General features: G+C 38.9%; 1 protein-coding gene across 2 annotated transcripts in view; it reads right to left on the bottom strand.

Annotated features, from left to right (window-relative positions):
• Positions 1 to 22,310, bottom strand: part of abca1b (ATP-binding cassette, sub-family A (ABC1), member 1B) — a 43,140-nt gene that overhangs the window by 15,723 nt on the left and 5,107 nt on the right. For both annotated transcript variants that reach the window (XM_017722523.2, XM_017722526.2), the window contains exons 4-15: positions 18,247 to 18,388; positions 17,995 to 18,113; positions 13,808 to 13,929; positions 10,059 to 10,250; positions 7,729 to 7,818; positions 3,167 to 3,407; positions 2,810 to 2,949; positions 2,446 to 2,562; positions 2,114 to 2,308; positions 1,227 to 1,432; positions 748 to 924; positions 384 to 606 (exon numbers count right to left, since the gene is read on the bottom strand). In XM_017722523.2, coding sequence (XP_017578012.1) covers positions 384 to 606; positions 748 to 924; positions 1,227 to 1,432; positions 2,114 to 2,308; positions 2,446 to 2,562; positions 2,810 to 2,949; positions 3,167 to 3,407; positions 7,729 to 7,818; positions 10,059 to 10,250; positions 13,808 to 13,929; positions 17,995 to 18,113; positions 18,247 to 18,388 — 1,964 coding nt within the window. The remainder of the gene's footprint in view (positions 1 to 383; positions 607 to 747; positions 925 to 1,226; positions 1,433 to 2,113; positions 2,309 to 2,445; positions 2,563 to 2,809; positions 2,950 to 3,166; positions 3,408 to 7,728; positions 7,819 to 10,058; positions 10,251 to 13,807; positions 13,930 to 17,994; positions 18,114 to 18,246; positions 18,389 to 22,310) is intronic.

Genomic DNA, 22,310 nt, shown 5'->3' with positions numbered 1-22,310 from the left:
ATTTCTTTCCTATAACTTAAGAATAATTTCACCCATCTGCATTGATTTCTATTTAACTATTGAATAACAGTCCTAAGCAATAAGAATAAGCAATAAGCATAGGGGTTATGAATTTAAGAGTTCAAGAAACAGCAAGATAGCATAGTGACACATTGGCTTTTGCTTTTTCTTTAACCCCTTTAAAATCCCAGGCTTATGACACACTGGAGCTTATTATTCAGTAACTACACAGACTACAATGCAAACTAGCCAAGTTGTTGATAATTTAGGAGGATCGTATGAACTAAATTTTCAGGCGTATCTTCATGTTAATCATGGACGCTATATTGGTCTCATTACATGGAAGAAAGTGATGAGTGGTGAAATCCATGTAGTAATGCTACCTTGAGCAGAAGCACTAGTAGTCCAGCACTCATGAGCAGAGGAATTAGGCTGCTGATGAACCAGCTGAACCACAGGATCCCGTTGTCCAATCCCATAATCCTCATGGTTTCCTTGAGGCGGGCCTCTTTCTCATACACCACACTCTTAATAATGATGGCCACAGAGTACATCCAGGCGAGGGTCATGAACAGCGGCATGGAACGACTCATCACACGCAAGAAACTACAGACAAAAAGGAGACAAAATTGATGCCTTAAAGATTCAATCTACAAATATTTTAGTCACTTCTACAATACAAGCAAACAAAGACAAAGCCAAAGATCAAAGACTATCTAGCAAAACAGGAAACTAAGAGAAACTTACATATCATCAACATAGCATGGGTAAGGCATCTGCTGGATGTAGACTCCGGTCTTCTCTTTGGTCCCTGTTACTGCTCTGATAATACTTTGCTCTATAACATCCTGCAGGTAAGAGAATCCACCCCAGATATATCGCAGGTCCTCAAATGGGTCAGCTCTGGGGCCAGGGTCCCAGTACCTGAAGTAGTGGAAAGAAATTACAATAAATATTAAATTAATGCTACATGTTTTTATGATCAACAATAACAGAATAGTGTAATTCGATATTACTAATATCTCACTCACAGATCATCAAAAGAAGTGTTAAAAATGTGAATTCTAGCCTTTCAATTGACATCATATTTATATTCATAAGTAGAAGAGGACATGAATGACAAGGATTTGAAATTACTATAATATTACAGTACTTCATTAATACAAAATGATAATAATATAGCTTGACTTTTAAAGGATAAAATAAACAGGCAAGAATTTACTTACGCATCCTTGATTTTGTTGGTGCGCTCCACATTATCTATGTCCATGCGGATCTTGTAGTTTACATGGGGTGGGAGCTCTGAGCTGTTTGAGTCGATGTCGGGGAACACAATTCCAGCCCAAAACTTCCTGTTGTCCAGGAGACCCAGAGACTCGTTGACTAACTTCTCCTCCGTACTCACAGGCTCCAGTTTATCTAGATTTACACACTGTAAGAACAAACACACAGTGGTTTAATGTTTACTAGCTGCTATTTTTACAATATATTTACTAAACAATATTCATTTGAGGCTTAGAAATAGCCACACAGATTGAAAGGGTTTATACGTATGCCAATGTTAATATTCTATACTGATGCCAGACACTCCTTCAGCTTATTTTTGAAAAAAAAACCAACATATTTACACTCTATCAAACATATTCAAGATATTTATTTAGTTAGGGGTTCTCACTATGATGCTCATTCATTATCTATCTTTTTTTGTAGTGGTTCTCACTCAGTGACTTAATTACTTTGTAATGAGAGTCAACACAATCATTAAAAATGATCTCCATGTAGTTTGGTTTCACAGATTTAAACCATTAGTCTCCAAATGGAATGATGTTAGTCTTCCTGATTGGTCTACATAACAGATTTCTGCTTGCTACTTTGCTTTCACTTCTTCTTTTCATCTATGTCATAAGTTCATGTAATTTGTTTATTCAAAGGTCAACCACTTACAACAAACTAGTTAGGAAAATGTAGTAAAACTGGAAGTATATTTAGATCAAATAAACAACATCCTTTGTGCTTTTAAAATTGACAGACACAAAGACAGCTTGTTGTGGTGTGGAAGGGTTTATGATGGTAGGTTAAGCAGGAAAAGTGAAGAAAAGGAACAAAAACTGACCTCCATGAAGCGGGATATGCTCATAATGGCCTGGTCAGTCTCATTGAAGACATCTCTCCATGTGAATGCTGTCCCATGTGGGCGTGTGTCCTCCGACTGTTTGGACAGGAAACTGATAACATCCTGGACACTCCACTGAGTTCCAGTGAGCTGGGTGCTGAAGAAAGTGGCTGTGGCATTGTTCTGCAGTAATGTCTGTGTACAAAAAAGCAAGGTTAAAGCTCATTACATAGACTAAGCACCAGCAATTGTGTCTGTACATTCAGCTCTAGAAATGCACTGAGACTGTGCCTGCCACAGGGGGGCAGTGATGAACAAAATGCAGAATGTACCCGGACTAGGTTCATCTCCTTGCTGTTCTCCATGAAGTTCCAGGCTTTGGGCCTGGTCTCCTCCCACATTCCGCCCAGATCTCTGAGGACACCCAACTCCTGAAATGTCCTGTTGACCTAGAAGAAGAGAACTGTTTCACTTGCTAAAGAAGTAAAATCACTTCGTTCAACTTCTCCTAATATTAATAATTACAATGATCAAAAGTAACTTCCCATGATAGGACATAGATGTTTTCAGTTTACTAACATAAAAAACTAAACTGTTATTAATAATAACCGCAATAAATAATTCAATAAATAAAACCACAATTTTCTGCCAAGCATTAACAGCAGGCTGGGTGCTTGGTAAGCTGAGGCTACTTACTTCATGGATAATCTTCTGTGTGGCAGGTGTATGAGGGGTGTACAAGATCTTTCCCATGAGCAGTGGCTTCAGAGCCCTCCAGATCATGCGAGAGATGGGGCTAGTCTCTATGGTCTTCATTAGGTTGTTACAGTAAGGAGCTGCAATCACATAATGGAACAGGTATTTCTGACAGAGTCTCAGAAAACAAAGTATAAAATATTCATAATCTTAACATATTCAGAGCCTTTGAACAGCATGGCCCCTTTTAGCATGCCTTCCAGCTAAAAATTCTTTTAAATAGACTTAAAATTGGAAAAGATGTTGATACATAATTTAGAATGATTACTAAACAGATACCAAAGTAAGATTACTTACTGGTTGTGTTGTCATACACTGAAACCGGCTCCTCATCACTGCTGTTATAGTTTCCAAACAGGGCTTTGTAGTTGCTGTCCTCATACCAGTTAAGTGACTTGATTTTGAGCCCGCCACCTTCGGGGTGTCCACACACTATTCGGGATACAGCTTGGTACATCTGACTGGGTGAACCAGTAGCATTCTGGGTGAGGAAGAGGATCTCATTTCGCAGGTCACTCCAGCTCCGCATACTGGCCAGCTGTAAGAACATTACAGGGGTTAGAGGCCTGAAAAGAAACATATTAGACCAAAATCACTGAGGCTCTGTAACTCTGTAGCACAGAGAAATTAATGAACAGGTTAATTGGAAACAGGTGAGTGTCATGATTGGGTATAAAGGGAGCATCCCTGAAAGGCTCAGTCATTCATAAGCAAGGACAGGGCGAGGTTCACCACTTTGTGAACAACTGTGTGAGCAAATAGTCCACCAGTTTAAAAACAATGTTTCTCAATGTGCAATTGCAAGGAATTCATCATCTACAGTCCATAATATCAGCAAAAGTTTCAGAGAATCTGGCGAAATCTGCAAGTTCAAAAGCCAGCATCTCTGATGGTGTGGGGGTGTGTTAGTGCCCATGGCATGGGTAACTTGCACATCTGTGAAGGCACCATTAATGCTGAAAGGTACATACAGGTTTTGGAGCAACATTTGCTGCCATCCAAGTAACGTCTTTTTCAGGGACATCCCTGCTTATTTCAGCAAGACAATGCCAAGCCACATTCTGCACGTGTTACAACAGCGTGGCTTCGTAGTAAAAGAGTGCGGGTACTAGACTGGCCTACCTGCAGTCCAGACCCGTCTCCCATTGAAAATGTGTGGCGCATTATGAAGTGCAAAATACGACAACGGAGACCCCGGACTGTTGAGCAACTGAAGTTGTACATCAAGCAAGAATGGGAAAGAATTCCACCTACAAAGCTTCAGCAATTAGTGTCCTCAGTTCCCAAACGCTTATTGAGTGTTGTTAAAAGGAAAGGTGATGTAACACAGTGGTAAACATGCCCCTGTCCCAACTTCTTTGGAACGTGTTGCAGCCATCAAATTCAAAATGACTGAATATTTGCAAAAAACAATAAAGTTTATCCATTTAAACATTAAATATCTTGTCTTTGTAGTGTATTCAACTGAATATAGGTTGAAAAGGATTTGCAAATCATCGTATTCTGTTTTTATTTATGTTTTACACAATGTCCCAACTTAATTGGAATTGGGGTTGTATATAACTGGCTATTCTATGTTTATTTTACAATGCTAGAAAGTTAAACTTTTGACCTGTAGTATCTGTAGAGTTTCTACATCAAAATGAAAGTCCTTTTTTACGCAGGTGGCCAGATGAGATGGATTATTAATCCTGTGTACACCAGCCCAATGAGCAATGTATTTGTCCAGGTCTCCACTGTTCTCATGCTATTGTCTGACTAATGTTTTATGTTCTATTCACCATGATTTGAAAGAGGGAGTGACAGCCCTAAGAGCCTGCCAAACTGAACACTCTCCAGTCAAGCAAACACATCACCTTGACAAGCTTGTTCTTCTATATGACATTTTTCCAAACATAAGCAGGATGTGCTCTTATATGAAACAGAAGACAATCAAAAGAATTATGACTGAAAAAGAAAGACTGAAAAAAGTTGCAAATGACTGAGTGAGAGGAAAGAGAAGTAGACACACTTTGACCTAGCTGCGAACAGTCCTTCGGTCCCTGTTCCTGTGTTTTCCCTGCAAAGTCCTGAGTCAACAAGAACATGAGTCGTAAGCAGGGACAAACAGGACAGGAGTGAAAAGTTATTGTCGCTCATTCCATTTAAAGCTGAGCACAGAGGTGTGGGACATGACACAGGCAGCTTCAGCACTGCTGATGTGCTTGAGGAAAATTGTTAGCTCTCATCTGACTCACTCAGCCACATCAGAAAGCCAAATTGTCACATGCTTCCAATTTTGTCTAAAAGTGCACCAACAGAAGAGGGCATGCAAGCAGAGAGAGAGAGTGGAGAGGGAGGGCGTTTTGGACAGCTGTTGCACTGATCCAGGACAACACAGATAACACTAAACACAAACACATACAGATGTAGAGAAAATCGTGTGAAATAAAATAAAGTGAAATGTGTCCTTAGGTGGTTATCTGTCAAGTGCACAGAGCAAGTGCTGGACTTAGAGGGGTAATTTGGTGAAAAATCTAATGTACACAAATGTCTCCTTATCTTAAAATTAGACATCAGCGAAAGCATGTTTAGTTTCTCATGTTTGCTTCTTCAGTTTTAAATGGAAGCTAATGTAGCTAACAAGTAGACCACAACTTTACATCATGTGCTCTGAAACAGTTTGGTTTTGTTTGCTTTTAAATTTTCTTTGATTTATTTGGTTGTTTTTATCATTTTTCACCATATTTTCTATAATATTGGAGGTCAAATATTATTTTTATTATATTTATTTATTATATTTTTAATACTATAACATAGCCTAACTTTGCATATGTCTCAATCTGCAGGGCTTGAATGGCTCTTTACCTACTTCCACAAATGGACTGCATCAAGAACCAGACTCAACTCGACACTGATATGTCCAGTTGATTCTGGTACCAATTGAACCTTGAAATATAGGACTGTCCAAAACCACCTGGCAACCCTATTCACAGCTCCAGTGCAAAACTAAAGAAGCAAACTTCAGACATGTCCAAGCATGTTTGGGTTGATCAGTTAAATTTAGTATGAGTGTGAGAAGATTTTGTTGAAGTGTTCCTTCAGCAGAAAGGTCAAGCTCCCAGGATTGTTCTAAATTCTTCCAATACAAGGTCTCCAATAGAGAGTTCTAGTAAATATCTGGACCAAGCCAGGCAGCACAATGCCACAGTAAAAAGGTTACTAGAGTTCATGGGTAAGTCCCTTGGATCCAGCTTGACCCAGAAGGAAACGCTTGTATTTTGTGGTTTGAGGATTTCCCTACTGCTCCAGGATGGGAAGAAGACAGAGAAGCTTTTGTCCAAGTATAGAGATTACAGACCTACAACTAAACTGTGTGAATCAAATGTCTGAGGCAAGTATGCTTTGCAATAGCTGACCATTTGTAACCCTGTTTCAGAGAACAACCTTATTGGCTCACTCAGTGTCCCTTTTTGTGCTTGTTCAGCTGTGCCTGGTCGTAATATGTCCAGCTGAGAGTTGAAACAACTTTTCCCTCTACCACCACCCACCCCCCTTCACACAAAATCCACAGCATGAGTTACAGCCTCATCCAGGCAAAATGCGACACTTTTACTCCTGTTTCCAGCAGCCCAGCAGTTGTCGTCGTCACTGGAGTAACTCGCCCTTTCAAGAGTTCTCTTTTTTATGGTCGATAACCAACAATCCTCTAACTGATCAATAAAAAGATTGAGTAAAAAAGGTTGCCAAGACCCAATGCAGGGCATGGCTTATAAAATCCAAAAAAAATGTCAAAAATTAGGATAATCTTTGGTTGTAAGGGTGTGCACATTATACAAAAAGGGTACTGCACACATAACAAGATTTACCTACGAATAAGCACTCAAAATCCCAAATCTTGCCATTATCTATGACAAAAACTGCACAGACAAGAAGACAAGAAAATGCAAAATGTGGATAAATATGGGGTTGGAAAGCTGACCTAAACTGCAAAGTAAGTGCCTTGAAGTTCTGGTTATAAAGGCACTGAAATTATACTTCACACTTGCACATTTGCCACTATTAAACAAGCAGCTCCTCTACTGCTACGTATACACAACAACTAACAGAAGGCCTCAGATACAGATCCAGCTAAAGACTGATTCATTTTTTGACCAGTAACTTTACTTTTGATTGAAAAAATTTGTTGCAAGTGGAAATTTAGGGGTAAAATTGAGCTACAAAACTGTAGGCATGCAGATGTTAGTTAGGCAGATCTGAAGGTTTAAACAATGTCAGGCTGGGGCTTTTTATAGGTGCATAGAGGTACAGCCGACTGCAACATCAAAGGGTGGGAGATGAGAATAAAAAGAGTGCATTCTGGAAGCTTCTATGGAAAAATCTTGGCGGGGCCACTAGCAAAGGCAGGAAAAGCCTACACTGAAGTTTTAGCCCATACATTGGACACTGTCTTGTCTTGAGACCAAAACAGCTTATTGTTTTATGTCATATTGAGGAAAGTGAACCTTTGTCAAGTCAAGACTGTTCTCCAGATCCCAACAGTGGGTGTGGCAGAGACATATACACCTTCACACACATTCACACAGTTGGATTCTTCAACATTAAGATCATTAGGCTCTTTATATCTAAACAGCTCTTAGTCATCAGCGTAAATGTGTTTTTAGTCTTAGGTCCACAATTTGAACAGACACATACTCAAAGGTGCTGCTTGCACAGGGTCTGAATGTTTTTAAGGTGCAGTTTCCAAACCAATAGCACAGATATTGCGCATACTGCATGTTTTTGAGTGTCTCAACTTGTAGCAGTGTCCTCACTGTGATTTCCAATAATTTCTAATTTAACAGTAGCTCAAGAATAGTATTAGATCATGTTATGCTTACCTCCACAGCCAGAGAACCCAGGCTTTCCAGAAGGTTTTCTGTGGCCTTGGCGACCTGACGGGCATCGCTGCTTCCTGATCTTACATCTGACTGCAAGGAAAGAGTTTAACTTTATGAGTTTAATTGTACAGTGCATCACTGGTAACAGTCTAAAAGCTATAGAGACTATTTACTTTGACAACAGTAGCAACAGGACTCCACTGCACCATTCTGCATGACTCAACTCATATTGGTCACAGTCTCTTGCCTAAATCAAGATCTGGCTACAAGTAATGTAGCATCCCAGGTCAACACCATCACGTTCAGAAACAGCTTTTATTTGCCTGCAGCTTACGGCAGAATTTCACTGGTTTTTACAAAATGCCATCTGTGTCTTTCTGTAGGTTTCATTTTTTTGGTTCTTCACTGCTACATAAAATGTCATTGTGTCCTGATCGTTATGATTTTATTTGAGTACACTATCTAACTTACAAGGCTGTGAAGTCAGATCTTAGATTAATAGCTAAATGACTGCATTCATTCATTGAATGGAGAAACAATAAAAATAAAAACATAAATGTTGTATCACACAACATACTGTAAAACATGAAACACATGCCAGTGATTCAACTATCTGTAGGCCAACTGTATGTCACTCTCTATTAATTGTATCTGCTTTTCCTGGGAGTGAACCATTATTCCAAAACCCCTGCACTGATACATTGCCAGATTTTGCTGATGAGCACAACGTATGACACGTGATGTTCGTGGGTTTCTGATAAGCCAGCACAAGACAAAGACAAAGACAGCTAAAGCTTCCGTGACGTGCTGTAATTCCCAAGCGTCTCTCCAGGCTACATGTTAACATAGGAGTGTGCACGAACAAGCCAAGACAGGCCTTCCATCTCCCCCTCTCTTTCTTTTAGTCTCTCTCTCTCTTTCTTTTCAACCTAGTTTGTTTACTTCTCTGCAAAATTCAAATCAGTGAGTCAGTCACCTGGTGTATGTCTCAGAGAATAAAAACAACAGTGGTCAGAGAGGTGGGAGTATAAAGTTCCTGGATAAGACAAGGTGATGACCTCTTCACTCTGCTATATTCAATAGCCCTAAAGTGACAGCAGAGTGGTCATTGTTTTAATGCTCTTCCACGTACAAATAAACACACACACAATTGGAAAGAAATCCAACAAATGCTTTCCTGCCATGCCACTTATATCTGATGTCCTCAAAAATATCTCTTGACAAGCAAACAATTTGAACTTCATAGCCACTGTAACACCAGGGATGGGACATAACACAATACAAGTACTGGGAATACATATTTAGGATACAAATATTATTATAATCACCTGTATTCAGTCCAAGTTTTTTTGTAAATGCAGTATTCAAAATACAGTTACTTTTTACATTTTGGGAAAATACTTTTAGAATACGCACTTAAATAGTAAAAAAATACAATATTCCAAAAGAAACACCGTCAATGCTGGTTTATGAACTACTGTAGAATCACAACATACAGCAAACATGCTTGTTAGATAGTTGAATAGTTCAGTTACTAATCTTACCAGTTCAGTTACAGAGTGTTGCTAAAGCCTGTGTAGATGGATGAATCGATGTGGTTATCTGTTATTAATCTCAGTACTACTGAGTTATTTTCAAGGAATGATAAAACTAATAATCTTCTCAGTAGTGGACATGTTTGCAAGTGATGAGTTTAGCAACAGTGTTGTACTGGACCTCTGCTTGGGGAACTGTGGGAGCAGTAGTTGACTGAAGCAGGTGGAGACAGATAAAAAAGTTCTGATTTTTAAAAAATAAGGAATTTTTCATGAAAGGCACTGCCAGAATAATTGCATGAATAAAACTGCCAACCAGTAACAGCAAGTGTTTACTAAGTTAAAAAAAATTCGCATCCTCCTTTCCAAGATGTATTGCAAATGCATTCTAAATGTATTCTGAATATATTACTTTTTATGTATTGTAAAGGAATGTATTACTGAATACATTTAGAACAGTGTAACACTATACAGAACACCATGTCAAAAGTGTTGTTGAGGTAATGGTGTGCGTAATAATCTGATTAAATAGTCTTTCAAATAAATAGTTTAAAAACATGGTAAACACCAAGAAGCACTAATTCTATTACAGAACGTGGCCTATTGTCTTTCAATGTGACACAAATTTTTCACATTTTTTTCTTGTAACTATTAAAAGCTACTAAAACAGACTAAAACATAATAGTAAGATTGTAACCTTAAAATATGTATAGTATATATGGCCACTTCAGAAGGGCTTTGTCAGAACCAGAAAACTGTTTTATGTACAATTTGTTTATGATTTTCCTCTCTTACCCTTATAGGCTTGAAGAAGTCTAGGTTGGCCATGAAGAGGCTTTCGGCCTGGTTCAGCCAGTTTTGTGAGGAGCTGCAGATGATATCCTGGGTCAGCTTGGCCACCTTCCTGTCTGTGATATTTACAAAGTCCTCCAAACTGGAGGTGTTGCACATGTCCTTCAGATGTACCCCAAAGCCTTTTGTTAGCACCTGAGACATGTCAGGCCAAAGAAACAGGAGGGAAAAAAGCCAAGGGTCATAATCTGCATATCTGATTCTGATGGACTGAAAGGACAAACAGGGTACATAAGCTGTCTATGTGATAACTATGTTGCTACATCTCATCTTACCATAGTAGTGAGGGGTCTAGCAAAATTCTAACCTCAAAATATTTCTAGATATTTTAATGATACATGATATTACTAACAGTAAGCAGTAATGTCCTAAATACCATATGGACCACAGAAACTACATCACACTTGATGGGACAGATACATTATTTGTGTTCAATCTTATTTTTTTGTGGTTTTATGTATTCGTTTTTTCTACTTTGCTGTGTGAACAATTGCTGCAAAACCCAACACATTGTATCGAACTTTGTACTGGATCTAATATGAGCCTTGTGGATTTCTCTTTCTGTGGCTCTGAGTTCTCTGCTCAGCGTGGAGTGTCTGTGACTGTGCTTAACACCTACTGTGAGAGTACCTGTGTTGCTCGTGCTTGTGGATTATTTTCGGGATTATTCTCTGGCATTTACTGGACTGTTACGGCTGCAACTTCTATTGTGGCCTTATCATGACGGCGAGGAGAACAAGGTACTCTTTTGGTGAACTTCTTACGCCCCGAAACACACAGTGCAAAACTCCTGCTCCTTTATTGATGCATCGTCACCTTGGTATTTTGCAACGTCCTAAATATTGTCATCATGGTCTTGGTCAGACTTTTAACTATTATCAGCACCCCAACAATATTCCCTCACTCTGGGCATCATGGCAATCTGGCCTTAAAGTTAAAACAGTTTCAATCCCAAATATGACCTCGTTTGAGTGTTTGGCACTGTTGGTCTCTACTGGCAAACCTGTATTGATTTTGCTTATCTATCGTCCCCCAAAAACTTCATCTGTTTTTATGGCTGAATTTTCTGAGCTAATTTCCACTCTTATTCCTGTTTATTCTGATCTGTTGCTGCTTGGTGACTTTAATATTCATGCCAATTTTGGTAACTGTCTCTTTGCTAAAGAATTTCTTAATGTTTTACAGAGCTTTGGTATATCTCAGCATGTTGATTTTCCTACTCATAACAAGGGCCACACTTTGGACATTGTTTGCTCTCTGGGAAAAACCCATTTTAATGTGAAAGGCATTGATCTATGTGTATCTGACCATAAAGCGGTGTTCTTTGATTTTTCGCTATCATGTCAACAGCGAGGGCAGCGTCAATTACGCCAGTTTACATCCCGGAGCCTTAAAAATATCAGTCCTCTTGCTGTTATGGAGATGCTCAGTCATAGTCCGGTCGGTACCTGATTGTTTAGATCCTGATCTGCTAGTGACCCATTATGAGGAAACACTGTCACATATTTTAAATCATCTGGCACCTCTAAGATCACGCTTGGTTACATTTTCTCAGCCTGCTCCCTGGTGTACTGCTGAGCTACGCAAGCTGAAAGCTGTTGGTCGTCAGCTTGAAAGTCTTGCTAACAGAACTGGCCTGACTGTGCATGCCCTTGCTTACAGTGATCATGTTTTGTTTTATAAGAAAAAACTACAGGAAGCTAAAACACTATATTATTCTAATGTTATTCATGGTGCCCACGGTAACCCCAGAGCTCTCTTTTCAACGGTCATTAAGTTATTGAGCCCTGTGAAAAGTTTCCCCATGGTTCCCTCGGCTGAACTCTGCTCTCGGTTCATGAACTTTTTCAATCATAAAATACACACAATTTACTCTCAGTTTCAGCCTTTGGCAGCTACCTCAAACATTCCACAACTGTTTTCTCAGTTCAGCAGCAGTTATTTTTCTACGTTCAATACTGTAAACCAACAGTATGTTTCACAGATTATTAATTCCTCAAGGGCGACTACATGTCAATTAGACCCCTTGCCAACGCAGCAGGTGAAAGCCTGTTCGCCATTTATCTGTCCTTTTATTACCAGGGTTATCAATGCTTCAGTTAGCTCAGGAATGAGCCCAGCTTCTCTGAAACTGGCAGCTATTACTCCAGTTCTCAAGAAGCCTGGCTTAGATCCTGAGAATCTCGCAAATTATAGGCCCATCTCTAATCTCCCATTCCTTGCTAAAGTGTTGGAGCGTACAGTAGCTGCTCAGTTAACACAACATATTGTATCATGTGATCTGTTTGAGGTCTTTCAATCAGGATTTAGGAGGAATCACAGCACAGAAACTGCTCTTGTTAGGGTTGTCAATGATTTGCTGACGTCAGCCGACCAAGGACTGCTGAGTCTGCTTGTCCTATTGGACCTTACTGCAGCATACTAACTCGTCTCAAAAATATATTTGGCATAACTGGTACTGCATTAGCTTGGTTCCAATCATATCTTTCTGGTAGGCAGCAGTTTGTTTCAATGGGAAGTTTTCGATCTGACACATGCCCCAGGGCTCTGTTCTTGGGCCCCTGCTTTTTATTTTGCACATCCTTCCTCTTGGTAACATCATTAGACATCATGGGCTGCAGTTTCACTGTTTTGCCGATGAAATCCAGAAATACATTTGTACAAAGCCTTTTCACAGCTTGCCACCTAGTGCCTTGCTGAATTGCTTAACTGACGTGAGGGCTTGGCTGGTGGAGAACTTCCTGAGCCTGAATAATAAAAAATCTGAAGCCATCATAATTGCTTCTCCTGCAACAGTCAGGCGGCTTAATGACACAAATGTCTGTATCCCTGGTTTTGTTGTCTCTACCTCTACGCAAGTGAGAAATCTTGGAGTAATTTTTGATTCTACATTATTGTTTGAATCACACATTAACAAGACATGTAGGACAGCCTTTTACCATCTTAAAAACATTTCTAGGATTCGCCCTTTTTTCTCTTTCACTGCTGCTGAGACCATAGTCCATGCATTTATAACTTCTAGGCTTGACTACTGCAATGCTCTGCTGTCTGGCCTCCCTGCTCGGGCTTTGAGCAGGCTGCACTATGTGCCGAACTCTGCTGCTAGGGTGCTGACCCATACACGATCTTGGGAGCATATTACTCCAGTCCTTAGTCGTCTCCACTGGCTCCCAGTGAAGTACCGTATACAGTACAAATGACCTGTGTTGGTATTTAAATCCCTGCATGACCTTGCCCCATGTTACCTAAGAAGTCTGCTTCAACCCTACACTCCAGTGCGTACTCTTCGGTCCTCTAGCCTCCACTTGCTTGAGGTCCCACATTTTAAGCTAAGCACCATTGGTAATAGAGCATTCTGCGAGCTTGTTCATCTGCTGATATTTTTAAATCCCGACTCAAAACTCATCTTTTTAAACTAGCATATGGTTGATTCTATGTGTTTGTGTTATGGTTTTGTATGTGTCTATGTATGTTTGTACATGTTCTTACTTTTTTATCTCCCTTCTTTTTTTTCTTTTATTATTTATTGTACAGTGTCCTTGGGTTTCTTGAAAGGCGCTTTTAAATAAAAAAATATTATTATTATTATTATTATTAGCTATACCAGTCAAAGAATTTTTTGTACTTTAATGGCACACACTGAGAATAAGGAACTGGATCAAGATGTAATGACCTGTTATTTCACTACTCACCTTTTCCAGGTTCACATTTGCCTGCAGAACGTTGTGGACAGTATTCTCAGAGAAGGAGGCATTTTGTATGAGGAATGTGGACAGGGTCTCGTTGTCATTCAGGAAATCTTTAAGCCTGAAACCTGAAGAGTACAAATACAATTTTAACATGTGCCTTGAAATAAAGCCTTATAATAGCTTTATATTTCCTGTAACTTGACCAAATATTATTTTTCAACAGATCCACCTACTTATTTTGAGATTTATTCAGAAAAATGCTATCCCGTTTTCGACAATTTTCCTTTCATGTACATACTTACCATGTCCCTAATCCTTTGTTATTGTACATGTGCTCACTTGCTGAATGCTCAGATACTCATTCTGGTGTTGGACCATTGTGTGCACTCCTGCTTTCTGGATTAGATTTCATTTATCTTTTAAAGTTCAAGTGCATGCCTGAGCAGGCAGGTCCCTGAGGTATGCCATAGACGTGGGATGAGACACAGGTTCACTGTATCAGCCATGCATTCTGGTGGGGACAGGCATTCAAGAACTGTCTGGAAATGTCCAAGTTTCTTTGAGCATTTAAAATGTTTTATTATGGTTATCAGTCAAGAATTACTGTTAAATAAAGTTAATGACTTTTAGTAGATCTCTTCACATTTGGTAAAAGCAATGTTTTGTCATTTGTAAGCTTGAAACAATGTATTTGGTAATATTATGATAATACCAATGGTTCTCAAAGTTCAATAACTATGTAACATTTAAAGACCACATGAACACTTTGTGGTAAAACGTGAAAAGGCAGAGAATTTCACTGCCATATTTATCCCCACACCTCTGTCCCCACACTTGACCAAGCAGAGGGCAAAGTAATGCTTTTGATATCTGTCTAAAAATGTGATTGGTGGGTCACGACCAATCTGTTATATTATTTCTCATCTTGCCAGCACCAAAGACAATATTGATTAGTAGTAAATATAATGTTTTAAACATCCAAAAAATAATTAATAATCACACAAAAGCTGTATATTATGTGCAAAGGCCTTAAAGAGAAATTTTCCCAACTGCTCAAAATATAAAGGAAGTCATTCAGAGAATAGAGAAAATCATCAGCTCAGATTTCTTTACAGTGGTAGTTAACGAGAAGTCACAATGTCTCCAATGCAAATATAGGCATTTTATTTATTATCCAAAATCATCTGTAAACCTACACATGTCCACTTAGTTTTATAGGTAATGTTGAGAAAGCTAAAATAAATCTGGAAAAAAACACCTCCTCTTTGGGTACTATTATGTCTAACAATGCCCTGCACCCTCAAATGCTTCAGATATGTGGTAAGTTTATCTAGAATTCATATTAGTAACTATTTAATATTTCACATGAAACTATTCTGGATGACTTTGTTCACACCTTAATGATTGAATTACAGAGAAAATTTGAAAATTCCTCTCTACAGCTTCTGAAAGCTAAAATTCATTTGTTGTGTAAAGTACTTAGGACTCCAGAAATCACACCTGGGCTTTCATGGAATTTTGTAAAGTGTGCGCATTCACAACTTCCCCTACAAAAGCCTGCAAAAAACTCTACTCAGTGTAGCCTCGCTGTCTTGAATGCCCCCATTCCCCTGTCTGCCCCCTTGAGGGAACAAAGGCTGGAAGTGTATCCACTTTCCATTCTTAGGGAGGGGGGCAAAGGCTCTAGGAGACGATAGATTCCTGAATTGTTAAAGCCTTTCCCCACTGAATCTCCCCTCAAGAAAGAACCAGAATAAGGTGTAATGCTGGTGAAGAGTCCATGTGAAAGACCATGGGTGAAATGCCAGCTACTCTGTTGTGTGAAGAAGTCATAACAAATGAATCAACAAAAATGGCCCAAAATGAAATGGAGTAGATATCATTACATTAATTCAGTTAAAATCCTAAATCCTAAAATCCTAAAAAGTTAACATGTAGACCCAGAATAGGGGCAACTATTTAAAAAATATGGCCTCAATAACTCAAAATTGAGAAGTATAAAGAACAGCAGAGAAGAATTACTGAGCTTCTGGCATGTCTAAATAATAAGTGCTTATACCAGCATGTCAGTAGACTATTAATAATTGGCCATTGCACTTCAGGTAGGGCAGAACTGCAGTGCTCAACGCAAATGCGGACTCAAGTTTACAGTCTCAAAAGATAAGAGAAATCAATAGTGAGACATGTAGCTACATATATCACTCAAGACAACAGATACTGAATTATGCATGATACCAACATCCTTGTAGAAGCTTAACTTTGTTTTAATCTTAAAGAAACTGAAACAATATAGTGACGTATATGTCACACAATAATAACACTAATCCAGTTCAAGAATATTCATAAAAATCTAAAACCTTTGTAAGAATAGAGTGAGCAGTACATTGTTCATAAATCGGAAAAGATTCCACAGTCTTCACAGCTGTGATCCTGGTGTGAATGAGTTTAAACGGAACTGGCTGAGCAGCTAAAGCCAATAATGACAAACTTGGTGACCCACACTGCTTTCAAGTGCCCTGCCATCTGTTTGTATGCATGAGAAAACAATATAGACAAAAAAAGAATGTAATCGCAGCATGAGGAAACATGGAGAGACTCCACAATACCTGGATAGCCAGTTCAAAGCTTACATTTTGTTATGTAAAGAGGCGGAGACACACTTTTGAAGCTGTGGTTTGATTGGGGGGGTAGGGGGTGGGGGGTGTAGGATTTTTTCCTATGCATTTTTGATATCACATTGCCTCTACTTTGCCTATTCTCATTCCAAATTCAGTAAAGCAGCAGCTTTACTAATGTCAACACGTGCACATTTTTGAAACCCCCAACGTGACTTGGAGCAGGGCTGAAATGTAAGGCCATAAAAATAAGACAAGATAACGCAGATTAACTGTTGAGATCATATGGGTAGTATCCGAGGGAGATCAGTGCTTTAGCAGTAGTTGGAAGCTGTAACTCTGGTACATAAGCATAGGCATAATTATGAACTGCACCCAATACAAGCGTCAGTAATTGAACACTTAGCCAGACACCAACTTTCATTTATTTCCAGTCAACTCTGCCATTTAAGTATGTATTTAAGTTGTATTTAGGTTATTAGTCTTGTAGAGAACATTTCTGAAGAGATCAGAAGTAAAAGAATTCACTTGCACAAATAATGACAAAGTCAGAGGGATTAAAAAGAGGTTCTTGAAAGATAAGAAGAAAATGGGAAAGAAAAGAGAAAATGGGAATTTAACAACTATGCAAGACCTGGTTGACCACTGACACACTCACCATCGGATAAAAGAAGAAGTTCAAAAGTTGCTGGTGTTCTTAGAACAAAGTCTTTAAGAAACAAGCAAGTCAAAAAAGGATAGAATGTGTAATCAAGGCCCAGCGTAGACACTAAATGCTGAAATTTAGTTTCTGTGTAGTTTTCTATTAATTGTAGACTTTCTGTTTCTTCCTGATGCTAAAAAACAAACAACTTAACTAATGGCCATTTTGACTGGGAGTTCAATAAATGAAGGGTGGTCTCTGACTTTAACACAGTGCTGTATGTCCTCCACAGTCATTGATAACTCAGTGAAATCTATGCCATCTTAACTTACACTAATAAAAGACATTAGCCAACACCTTTCTGCCATTCACCGAGAACCGAAAAGCATCAATGTCCACTGAAATGTAACTATATCGATCCTCAACTACACATGCTATAAAAATAGCAAGTTGAATCACTGTATTGAATCCCATCACTCAGCCTCCATTAGACAGTGTAACACAATTATAGACCACTCGCTGTGTGAGAGCAGCTATAAGTGTTACTGGGAAGAGCGGTTTCAGACTGTTCAGTAAGCAGTAAGGGGAAGCAAGGTGTCGCGTGAGGACTGAATGGAATGGGTGTGTGCACATATATGCATATCTCCCTCCTGTCCTCACCCACACAACTGACTTGCCACAGCTCGCCTGAAATATCTGAACACAGAGCCACTCACCCACATCCTTTCCTAGTGGAAAATTTCACTACAAACAAAAGGAAAGTTTCAGCTCATTACAGCTCCACAAGGATTCACACGTTAAACGTTAGGCATTTATCCAGGATTCAAATGAAATAGATTGCCAGTACTAAGCAGTGGAGGTTAATACCTCAATATGCAGCACAATGGAGAGCTTTGCCAAGCTTTTGAAAGTTACACCCACTGTCTGCTTACCTGAAGTGTTGTTTTGCAGAGCTTTCACTGCATGGATTAGCTCTTTAAACCCATCCAGACTTTTATCATTCTGACTGTACAGTAAGATTTTCTTTGCATCAGAAAAAAGTCGTGAGATTCTGAAAAAGTAAAAGCAGCACATTATTGCAAGCATGTGTCTTTTATTTTCAAGAATAAGAATACAAGAATACAACATTATTGTAATCTTCTGTTGGGCTGCTGCCAGGTGCTGACTTGTGTTTTCAAACTTACATAGAATCATTGAAGTTGCCGACGACTCCGGGGGATTCTCCAGGGGTGGGGTGGCGGAAGCAGGGGTTGTTGGCGTTGCAGACAATGCCCTGGATCCATGGCAGAGTGCCCGCTGAGGGCATGGCTTTGTTGGGAAAGTGACCTGAGACGGGCAGAGGGACAAAGAAAGAGAGGGGCTTGACATAATTAACTGCTTCACTGAAGAAAAGAGATTTCCCACAATACTAGAGCAAGAAACGAGAGCAGGAACATGGAAAGAAAAGTAGTTTTATCAGGTGATTCAAATGAAGGGGGGAGAAAGTCTTTAAACAAACATTTTTAACAACTTTCACTTGATTATTAAGCCGTGGAAATTGCAGCAACAACAAAAGCATAGTGTAAGTCAACGTGAATAGTTTTTTTCTAATAGGTTATTGACACAAGCAGAGAAATTCTGTTGAAAGTGCAGATTCCACACTTTCAATCTATGTGTGTTCATAAGTAGAAGGGGAGGTATTTGGTTAAAAATGTTGTCTGCACACTTTTGCTTTATGGAATGAAAAACTTTCTTTTACATTTTACCATATTTCTGTTATTTCTTGTTCTTGAAAACAACTGCAAAAAGTCATAACCTCAGACTTGGATCTATTGATACAGAATGTAAATCAAATATGAATGTAACTAATTGCAGAAAATACTATATAATTAAATATGTAATAGTAGTAGTGGGCAATTCACCAGTTCATCTGGTACATCAGTTGAAATTCTTTGTACGTTATGCATTTTTTCATTACCATTATAATCTGTATGCCACAAATAAATTCAGATAACTCCACTACAATGATTTGCAGTCTGTGGTAAGTTATTCTGGTTTGACAAATTATTTGAGAAATTTCAACATAAAACAATATTTAGCATAATTTTCGCCAAGCTCAGAGACACATTTACATGCACTTCTCTTTATCATCTTAGGGAGGAAAGTAATTTTTACATCTTTCTACATATTATTCAGTTCTGTTTTCACAATGTTTCTCAATTTATATATTTTAGATCTACTACAATAAGAAATAGTTATTTTTAAAAGTGAAAGGGCATCCCAGCATAATTTGACACTGGTTTTACTTGGGGAAAAAATACATGTTAATACACTATACAGTGATGAATATGCTAGTCTTACTTATACCTTGAAATAAATTTTTGGCCATACCACCCACTACTATGTAATAGTATAGCAAAATGAAAGTACTTCAACTTCTAACTCTTAACTTACACATGTAAATAGGTTCAGCTACAGGAGAGGGAATTCAGATGGATCATGATTTCATTTCATCAGGTTTAACTAGGCCTGTCGCGATAATTACATTATCGACTTATCGTACGATAATTTTTTTAACCGCGATCATTTTTGCCGATGTCGATAATTGGCCATTGGGTTTCCGCGCAAATTTGTTTACATGAGAATAAACCGCAACTACGTTAGATTTCAGAAAGTCACGCAGTGCTGCCCTCTCGCAACCCCCCCCCCCCCCCCCCCCTCCCCCCCTCCCCCCCCCCCCCCTCCCCCCTCCCAACACTAATTTGGAGAGCGACATCTACCGGTTAGGAAATGAGTGCAGTACACGGAGAGCGCATGCGTCAATAACAGTGCCTCCACACACAGGTGGAGATGTGTTAGCTCGCGAACGTATTCGGGGCTAATAGGACTTTCTTAAAACTAAACAGCCCCAGCAAGAACGTTTAGAGTCGTCCAGTCCAGATGGACAAAGCCACATTCCACAGCTCCGGTGTGGGAGTATTTTGGCTTTAAGCCAAATGAGCGTGGAGAACCCATCACTGTGAACGAGCCGGTATGTCGACTTTGTTTCAAAACGGTGTCAACGAAAGCTGGAAATACAACTAACCTGAGGTCGCATTTAAAGCACAACCATCCAGCCCAGTTTTCCGAGCTGAAAACAAAAACTTCAGCTGGAGAGGGGTCTTCCCGAGCTGGAGAGGGGTCTTCCCGTCAGGTGGCTATTACGGATGCCTTTGCTCGGCAGTGTAAATACAAACGCGATAGCGCAAAATGGCGCACACCCACAGATAGTGTAACTCGCTATATAGCCAAAGAGATGCTGCCGTTAAATCCGGTCGAAAAGCAAACATTTATAAACTTTTTGTGAATTTGTGATTCGTATCACTGTGATTTATAGCATATACATATATGATCAGATAAGAGAGACTCCAAGTACCTTTGTGTTATGTTCAGAGTTTAAAAAAGTTGATTTATTGTAAATGTTACTTTAATATTTATGTTGTTACTTAATGTTGCAATGCCATTCTTTTGCACTTTTTGTTAAAGAGTTTATTTTGTTATAAAGGTCTGTTTAATATTTTGTGCAATTTTCTCAGAATCCACAGAGCCCAAGTGTGGTTGTATTTTATTTGTTTTATTTATTTGGGATATTAAAATATTTTCATATTGGAAGCCAAATGTCTGTTCTTAATAATAAAAAAGTTCATTTCACGTTAAAATGGTGTAATTGTATTATTATGCTACTATATTATTATTGTGGCACATTGTCTTAAAGCTCCTTTGAGGAGCCCAGAAGCAAGAAAAAATTCTATAATGGCACTTTAAAATGACAATATTATCGTTTATCGCAATAATTTCTGGGACAATATATCGTTCTGAAAATTTTGTTATCGTGACAGGCCTAGGTTTAACTCTACAGTGTAAGCTCCAGACATGATGTAAAAAGAGATTTTTGTTGTTTCTAAGCTAGTACACTTGGTTCAGATAGTATCCGTGCACCCTGTGATCATATTATCTATGAGCCAGGACAGAAGCTAGCAAACATCAGCATCTTTGAATCTTCTTGCAGAGGAAGCCAGCTCTATAGAGTGACCTTATCGAAGGGAGAGTGATTGCCTAAGCACAATGCTGGACCTTTGGCCTAAGACTGACCCCCCCAGAATAACACTCATTTGTGTGACAAGTCAAAAAAGTAGGTCTGCTATCAGTCAACCTTAAGACTGCCAACTGGCCCAGCACTAAGCACAGCATGAGATAAGATAATACCTGAAGAGGTAGAGAGAAATCCGATTAGCCATGAATGCAATGTATGCATTCAATCAATTTAAACAACCAAATATACCTCGTCAACTAACCTCTTTACAATAAACATTAACTTAAACGTTAATATTTTTAATCTGAATTGTGGACAGTTTAGATTGTTTGTTTATTATAGTTCTCAAATTGATTTTTGCTATGTAATGGGTCGCCCTGCAAAGGGAAACTTGTCTAACGAATCGTTCCTCAGAGCAGTTGCAACATGCTAGGACTCACATGCTACATGATTCACAGGAAAACTATTCTGCTCTCATCACCCAGACCCGGGCCTTATGGAGAACTGAAATACAACACATAAAATGCTTCCTCCTTCAATATGACATCTTTTACTCTGGCGTGTCTGACACAACAAGACATCAAAGAACTGAAACTGATCTCAGTGGAATCATTATTTCAAGGCACATATAGATTTTGTTAGTTTGATAGTTTGCTGTCTAGTTATGAGGTGATGGCTACAAGGGGCCTGAGTGAAACTATTTCAGTGCAGGATTAGATTTGCTTGTGAAGATGCTAACATCTTTGTAATTATAGATGAGATTAGTGATTTTAACCTGTGATGTTTTTGCAAGTCATCATAAAACACAACCTTCTTTAATTCATTAAACCTTGAGCTCCCTCAGCAATCTCGATCCTAGTATAATCACTCACTATTAGATAATAAAACCTGCTAATAAATGGGCATACACTGTTGTTTTTGTTTTTGAGTGCTGAGTGTGGGATATGATGTTTCAGTCCAGGCTATACATATATGGTCATTTCAAGAAATGACATGGCGATGCCCCCTTAAACTTAGTTATGGCATATGCATGTCCACACTGGCCACAGTAAAAAGTATAAGCATGCAGAACCTGAGTTTTCCGCGTATTATTATGCTCTCTATCACTGTATAAATGATGCACAAGGCTTACTTTATTGTTGGATGTGCTGAATTTTTCTAAGTGTGTGAGCTCATTCAGAGCACAGATCAGATCAG

The sequence above is a fragment of the Pygocentrus nattereri genome, chromosome 11 (genome assembly GCF_015220715.1).
Source record: "Pygocentrus nattereri isolate fPygNat1 chromosome 11, fPygNat1.pri, whole genome shotgun sequence".
NCBI lineage: Eukaryota > Metazoa > Chordata > Actinopteri > Characiformes > Serrasalmidae > Pygocentrus > Pygocentrus nattereri.
The sequence above is the reverse complement of the archived record's forward strand: the minus strand, read 5'-3'. Positions and strand labels throughout refer to the sequence as shown.